Raw genomic sequence first — 8904 nt, 5'->3', positions numbered from 1 at the left:
CCTCAGACATTATAATCTCCACCTGTAGGCACCAGACAGGTCAGAATGGACCTCAGACATCTAGTAATCTACCTGTAGGCCCCAGGCAGGTCAGAATGGACCTCATACTATTCCATAATCTCCACTGTATTATCTCCAGACATATAATCACATATTGTTCACCTGTTCATCTTTAAAGTGTATACTATCTCCTCAGGAACTGCTTCATAATGATGAGGACTCCTCCATCTGATATGAACAACTTATGTACTGAATGTGTAAATTCAACTATTGTTGTCAACTAATGGTATGATCTGTGTATAAAGACTGACAAAGTTTGTCACATCTCCTCCATGTTCTCCTCCTTGGATAAGTCAAGGACAGGATGTCTGCACTGGCAGACAAAGGCCCTATCTCTCTCCTCTATACTCCATACTATCTCTCCTACATATTCTATACTATCTCCTCCAAACTATCTCCACTATATTATCTCCTCTATACTCCATACTCTCTCCTCCATGTTCTATACTATCTCCTCCATACTATCTCCACTATATTATCTCCTCTATACTCCATACTTTCTCCTCTATATTCTATACTATCTCTACTATATTATCTCATCTATACTCCATACTCTCTCCTCTATATTCTATACTATCTGCTCCATATTATCTCCACTATATTATATCCACTATATGCTATACTATCTCCTCCATGCTATCTCCTCCATACTATCTCCTCCATACTATCTCCTCCATATTATCTCCACTATATTATATCCACTATATGCTATACTATCTCCTCCATGCTATCTCCTCCATGCTATCTCCTCCATACTATCTCCTCCATACTATCTCCACTAAATTCTATACTATCTCCTCCATACTATCTCCACTATATTATCTCCTCTATATTCTATACTATCTCCACTATATTATCTCCTCTACAATCTATACTATCTCCTCTATATTCTATACTATCTCCTCCATACTATCTCCTCTATATTCTATACTCTCTCCTCCATACTATCTCCTCTATATTATCTCCTCTATACTCCATACTCTCTCCTCTATATTCTATACTCTCTCCTCCATACTATCTCCTCTATATTATCTCCTCTATACTCCATACTCTCTCCTCTATATTCTATACTATCTCCTCCATATTATCTCCACTATATTATATCCACTATATGCTATACTATCTCCTCCATACTATCTCCTCCATACTATCTCCTCCATACTATCTCCTCCATACTATCTCCTCCATATTATCTCCTCCATACTATATCCACTATATGCTATACTATCTCCTCCATGCTATCTCCTACATACTATCTCCTCCATATTATCTCCTCCATACTATCTCCACTAAATTCTATACTATCTCCTCCATACTATCTCCACTATATTATCTCCACTATATTATCTCCTCTATATTCTATACTATCTCCACTATATTATCTCCTCTACAATCTATACTATCTCCTCCATACTATCTCCACTATATTATATACTCTCTCCTCCATACTTTCTCCACTATATTATCTTCTCTATACTCCATACTCTCTCCTCTATATTCTATACTATCTCCTCCATACTATCTCCACTATATTATCTCCTCTATACTCCATACTCTCTCCTCTATATTCTATACTAGCTCCTCCATACTATCTCCACTATATTATATCCTCTATACTCCATACTCTCTCCTCTATATTCTATACTATCTCCTCCATACTATCCCCACTGTATTATCTCCACTATATTCTATACTATCTCCTCCATACTATCTCCACTATATTATCTCCTCTATACTATACTATCTCCTCCATACTATCTCTCCTCCATACTATCTCCACTATATTATCTCCTCTACAATCTATACTATCTCCTCCATACTATCTCCACTATATTATCTCCTCTATACTCCATACTCTCTCCTCTATATTCTATACTAGCTCCTCCATACTATCTCTACTATATTATATCCTCTATACTCCATACTCTCTCCTCTATATTCTATACTATCTCCTCCATACTATCCCCACTGTATTATCTCCACTATATTCTATACTATCTCCTCCATACTATCTCCACTATATTCTATAATATCTCCCCCTTCCTATCTCCACTATATTATCTCCACTATATTCTATCTCCTCCATACTATCTCCTATATATTCTATACTATCTCCTCCATACTATATCCAGTATATTCTATACTATCTCCTCCATACTATCTCCACTATATTATCTCCTCTATACTCCATACTCTCTCCTATTTCCTCCATCTATCTCCACTATATTCTATACTATCTCCTCCATACTATCTCCACTATATTAAATACTATCTCCTCCATACTATCTCCACTATATTATCTCCTCTATACTCCATACTCTCTCCTCTATATTCTATACTATCTCCTCCATACTATCTCCACTATATTATATCTCACTATATTCTATACTATCTCCTCTATATTCTATACTATCTCCTCCATACTATCTCCACAATATTATATACTATCTCCTCCATACTATCTCCACTATATTCTATACTATCTCCTCCATACTATCTCCACTATATTCTATACTATCTCCTACATACTATCTCCACTATATTATCTCTTCTATATTCTATACTATCTCCTCCATACTATCTCCACTATATTATCTCCTCTATAATCTATACTATCTCCTCCATACTATCTCCACTATATTATCTCCTCTACAATCTATACTATCTCCTCCATACTATCTCCACTATATTATCTCCTCTACAATCTATACTATCTCCTCTATATTCTATACAATCTCCTCCATACTATCTCCACTATATTATCACCTCCATACTATCTCCTCTATATTCTATACTCTCTCCTCCATACTATCTCCACTATATTATCTCCTCTATACTCCATACTCCCCCTCTCTCTCCTCCATACTATCTCCTCCATACTATCTCCACTATATTCTATACTATCCTCCTCCATACTATCTCCACTATATTCTATACAATCTCCTCCATACTATCTCCACTATATTATCTCCTCCATACTATCTCCACTATATTCTATACTATCTCCTCCATACTATCTCCACTATATTCGATACTATCTCCTCTATATTCTATATTATCTCCTCCATACTATCTCCACTATATTATCACCTCCATACTATCTCCTCTATATTCTATACTATCTCCTCCATACTATCTCCACTATATTCTACACTATCTCCTCCATACTATCTCCTCTATATTCTATACTATCTGCTCCATACTATCTCCACTATATTCTTATCTCCTCTATATTCTATACTATCTCCTCCATACTATCTCTTCTATATTATCTCCTCTATATTCTATACTATCTCCTCCATACTATGTCCATATTATTATCTTCTCTACAATCTATACTATCTCCTCTATATTATATATTCTATCTCCAGTATATTATCTCCTCTTTACTATCTGCTCTCTCCTCTATGCTATCTCCTCCATACTATCTCCACTATATTATCTCCCCTACAATCTATACCATCTCCTCTATATTCTATACTCTCTCATCCATACTATATCCACTATATTATCTTCTCTACAATCTGTACTATCTCCTCGATATTATATACCATCTCCTCTCTCCTCTATACTCTCTCCTCTGCACTATGTCCTATACTCCCTCTCCTCCATACTACGCTCTCCTCTCTCCATCTCTCTTCTCTCCTCTTCACTATCTCTTCTCTCCTCTATACTATCTCCTCTCTCCTCTTCACTATCTCCTCTCTCATCTCTCCACTTTACTATCTCCTCTCTCCTCTACCTCCTCTCTCCTCTTCACTGTCTCCCCTCTCCTCTCTCCTCTCTCCTCTTTACTCTCTCCTTTCTCCTCTATACTATCTCCTCTCTCCTCTCTCCTCTACACTACCTCCTCTCGCCTATTTACTCTCTCCTCTCTCCTCCATCCTCTCTTCTCTTTACTATCTACTCTCTCCTCTGTACTATCTCCTCTCTCCTCTTGACTATCTCCTCTCTCCTCTATACTATCTCCTCTCTCCTCTATACTATCTCCTCTCTCCCCTCTATACTATCTCCTCTCTCCTATATACTATCTCCTCTCTCCTATATACTCCTCTCCTCTCTCCTATATACTATCTCCCCTCTCCTCTCTCCTCCATACTATCTCCTCTCTCCTCTTTACTATCTCCTCTCTCCTCTATACTATCTCCTCTCTCCTCTATACTATCTCCTCTCTCCACTTTACTATCTCCTCTCTCCACTTTACTATCTCCTCTCTCCACTTTACTATCTCCTCTCTCCTCTATACTATCTCCTCTCTCCTCTCTGCTCTATACTATCTCCTCTTTCCTCTTTACTATCTCCTCTCTCCTCTTTACTATCTCCTCTCTCCTCTTTCCTCCATACTATCTCCTCTCTCCTCTTTACTATCTCCTCTCTCCTCTATACTATCTCCCTCTCTCCACTTTACTATCTCCTCTCTCCTCTCTATACTCTCTCCTCTCTCCTCTCTGCTCTATACTATCTCCTCTTTCCTCTTTACTATCTCCTCTCTCCTCTTTACTATCTCCTCTCTCCTCTCTCCTCCATACTATCTCCTCTCTCCTCTTTACTATCTCCTCTCTCCTCTATACTATCTCCTCTCTCCACTTTACTATCTCCTCTCTCCTCTATACTCTCTCCTCTCTCCTCTCTGCTCTATACTATCTCCTCTTTCCTCTTTACTATCTCCTCTCTCCTCTTTACTATCTCATCTCGCCTCTCTCCTCTTTACTCTCTCCTCTCTCCTCTATACTATCTCCTCTCTCCTCTATACTATCTCCTCTCTCTCCTCTCGCCTCCATACTATCTCCTCTCTCCTCTTTACTATCTCCTCTCTCCTCTATACTATCTCCTCTCTCCTCTCTCCTCTCTCCTATCTCCTCTCTGCTCTATACTATCTCCTCTCTCCTCTCTGCTCTTTACTATCTCCTCTCTCCTATCTCATCTCGCCTCTCTCCTCTTTACTCTCTCCTCTATACTGTCTCCTCTGTTCTCTTTACTATCTCCTCTCTCCTCTTTACTATCTCCTCTCTCCTCTATACTATCTCCTCTCTCCTCTATACTATCTCCTCTCTCCTCTATACTATCTCCTCTCTCCTCTCTCCTCTCTCCTCTATACTCTCTCCTCTATAATCTCTCCTCTAAACTCTCTCCTCTATACTCTCTCCTCTATACTCTCTCATCTATACTCTCTCCTCTCTCCTCTCTCCTCTCTCCTCTCTCCTCTATACTCTCTCCTCTATACTCTCTCCTCTATACTCTCTCCTCTATACTCTCTCCTCTATACTCTCTCCTCTATACTCTCTCCTCTATACTCTCTCCTCTATACTCTGCCCTCTATACTCTGCCCTCTATACTCTGTCCTCTATACTCTCTCCTCTATACTCTCTCCTCTATACTCTCTCCTCTATACTCTCTCCTCTATACTCTCTCCTCTATACTCTCTCCTCTTCATTCTGTTCTACCTACTCTTTACTATCTCCTCTTTCATCTCTCCTCTCTCTTCTCCCCTAACCTGGTGCTGTCTCTCATCTCGTCTCGTATCTCTACTCCCCTCCCTCTTCTCTCTCCCTACTTTCCGCTTTCCTTTCTCTTCTCTTCTCTGCCCTCTTTCCTATCTTCTCTCCTAACCGGGTGATATCTCTCCTCTCTCCTCTTCCTATCTCCTCTCTCTTACTCCTCTCTCCTCTATACTATCTCCTCTCTCCTCTCTCCTCCATCCTCTCTCCTCTGCTGTTGCTCCTCTCTCTCCTCTCCAATCTCTCCGCTCTCTACTCTCTTCTCCTCTTCCTCCTGTTCTGTTTGGTTCACAGTAATCTCATAACACGCATGTTAAGTGTTTTGGTTTCACCACATGAGGTCCAGCATTAGAGCCCCTGGCAGCAGACAGCAGTATAACGTATATTAGTTAGGATGTATACTCACCAAATTAGGGCCCCTAGCAGCAGATAGCAGGAGTACCAGAGGAGGGGTGACAGGAGGGTTGAGGAAGCACCACCCACTGGGACGCCCGCCCTATGGGGCTCTGCTGACGGAGGGGCTGCGGAAGGGGTGGTGTCTGGAAGACAGCCAATAAGACACAGCAAGTTAGAGACACAACCAATAAAAAGAACAGCGATCACACAGGTCCAATCAGAGGATGGTAGAAGGCTGCCAGGACATGTCAGAACACGTTGTAAATGTTGAAGCAATGCAGTACATAATTGACCATGTTTGCATTGTGTTATAGCCCCTCCTCTAAGAGAACGCTGTAGGCTGTTTGAGAATCCTAACCTGTCTACGTTGTTAGAAGCGAGGGAAATGGCTACAGTAGTATAACATCTCGGTACAGCATGTAGGCTTTTTGGTGCTCATGTGAATTCCCTTTCTTTTTTTCTGGCTGACTTCTCACTAGTCACATTACACCTGTCAACATGTTACTAGCAGGACGGATAAACATTCACTAGTTAATATCATCATCAACTGAGACCGAATGAATTGTAATCTGCAAGAACAATCAATTACACAAGTTGTTCAAACTGGAAGTCAATTTGTAGTGATGTCATATTTGTGCCAATGGAAAGGATATGGTCACATTGTGATACTGTTTTCATTATCACACACAGATGCACACACACGCACGCGCGCACGCACGCACGCACGCACACACACACACACACACACACACACACACACACACACACACACACACACACACACACACACACACACACACACACACACACACACACACACACACACACACAAACACACACACACACACACACACACACACACACCAATATTTTATATGTGAATTAACAAGAAGTTAAGCTGTCAGCTGATGTAAGACACATATGTACCTACATGTTTAACTAATATAAATATAATATAAATATTAGAATTGATTTGAATTGTGCGCCCTGCAGTTTCCCTGGAAGTTGTCCCGCTAGCAGGACCCCAATCCTTAACCTCTCTTGGGTAGGGGGCAGTATTTTTCATGTCCGGATGAAAAGCGTGCCCAAAGTAAACTGCCTGTTATTCAGAACCCGAAAGCTAGGATTTGCATAATTGGCAGATTTGGATATAAAACACTCACGTTTCTAAAACTGTTAAAATAATGTCTGTGAGTATAACAGAACTGATATGGCAGGTGAAACCCCCGAGGACAAACCATCCCCCCAACATAACACTGATTACAATGGCTGTCACTTTCATTATAAGGCGAAATCCTCCCTGATTGCAGTTCCTAGGGCTTCCACTAGATGTCAACAGTCTATAGGAAGAGTTTCATTTTGGTGTTTGGATAAATTAGACAGAAATTGTAGTTTTTTCTAGGTGGCTCCATGCTGGCTGTAGTGTTCCAAGCGCGTGGAAGAGAGTGCATTCTTTGGTACTTTTCTCCGGTAAAGACCATAACGATTCTCCAACTCAAATTGTATCATTTATTTATGTATTTGAGTACCTAAGGTTTGATTATAAACGTTGTTTGACTTGTTTGGAAAAGTTTATTGGTAATGTTTGTGTTTTATTTTTTTATGCATTTTGATGGAGGGAAACTGGGTGGATTATTGACTGAAGAGCGCCAGCTAAACGGAGATTTTATGAATATAAAGGACATTATCGAACAAAAGGACCATTTGTAATGTATCTGGGACCTTTTGGAGTGCCAACAGAAGAAGATCATCAAAAGTAAGGAATTTATTATATCGCTATTTCTGACTTTAGTGGCGCACCTGTCTGGTTGAAATATGTTTTTCATGCTTTTGTATGCGGGGCGTTGTCCTCAGATAATCGCATGGTGTGCTTTCGCCGTAAAGCATTTTTTAAATCTTACACAGCGACTGGATTAACAAGAAGTTAAGCTTTATTTTGATATCGTACACTTGTGATTTTATGAAAGTTAAATATTTATAATTCTGTAGTTTGAATTTCGCGCTCTGCAATTTTACCGTATGTTGGCCAGGTGGGACGTTACCGTTCCATAAGAAGTTAAGAAGTTATGACACACATCAACATCCATCCCAGACCCCCTGACCCCAACAGATCCATAAACGACGCAATCTCAATTGCACTCCACACTGCCCTCACCCACCTGGATAAGAGAGAAACCTACGTGAGAATACTGTTCACTGACTACAGCTCAGCACTCAAACCAATGTCCCCTCCAAGTTCAGAACTGAACACTTACCTCTGCAACTGGATCCAAACTTCCCGACAGCCCCAGGTGGTGAGTGAGGCAACAACACCTCTGCCGTGCTGACATCTCAAAACGGGTGCCCCACATGGTGCTCTGCACCCTCCCGTACTCCCTGTTCACCCACGACTCCAACACCGTCATCAAGTTTGCTGACGAGGTGTAAAACATTAAATAGTGGCTGCTTCGGGGAGAGTTTTGAACTGTCAAGAGGAGTGAACCTGTTGAGTGTCGGGGGCAGTATTTTGATGTTTGGATGAAAAATGTACCCAAATGAAACTACCTATTTCTCAGGCCCAGAACATAGAATATGCATATAATTGTCAGATTAGGATAGAAAACACTCTAAAGTTTCCAAAACTGTTAAAGTATTGTCTGTGAGTATAACAGAACTGATATTGCAGGTGAAAACCTGAGGAAAATCCAACCAGGTAGTGCTGTTTTTCCTGAAACCTCTCTGTTCCATTGCCTGCCTTCGCTACATTTAAAGGGATATCAACCAGATTCCCTTTGTCCATGGCTTCCACATGTTGTGAACAGTCTTTAGACATAGTTTCAGGCTTTTATTTTGAAAGATGAGCGAGAAAGATCATATCGCGTCATTGTATGGCTGGGTGCCAGCAGCGTTTTGCATGCACAACAGTTTGGCGCAGACATTTTCTCTCTCTCCTATTGAAGAAGCTACGGTC

The 8904-nt window shown here is 40.6% G+C and overlaps 1 protein-coding gene across 1 annotated transcript in view; it reads right to left on the bottom strand.

The window, feature by feature from the left end:
* The window catches only part of LOC135548932 (ciliary neurotrophic factor receptor subunit alpha-like), a gene marked incomplete at its 5' end in the record, with an annotated part of 194123 nt that overhangs the window by 6583 nt on the left and 178636 nt on the right, over nt 1-8904 (bottom strand). Inside the window, one exon of the mRNA XM_064979027.1 lies at nt 5965-6097. Coding sequence (XP_064835099.1) covers nt 5965-6097 — 133 coding nt within the window. The remainder of the gene's footprint in view (nt 1-5964; nt 6098-8904) is intronic.

Source organism: Oncorhynchus masou, chromosome 11 (genome assembly GCF_036934945.1).
Source record: "Oncorhynchus masou masou isolate Uvic2021 chromosome 11, UVic_Omas_1.1, whole genome shotgun sequence".
NCBI lineage: Eukaryota > Metazoa > Chordata > Actinopteri > Salmoniformes > Salmonidae > Oncorhynchus > Oncorhynchus masou.
The sequence above is the reverse complement of the archived record's forward strand: the minus strand, read 5'-3'. Positions and strand labels throughout refer to the sequence as shown.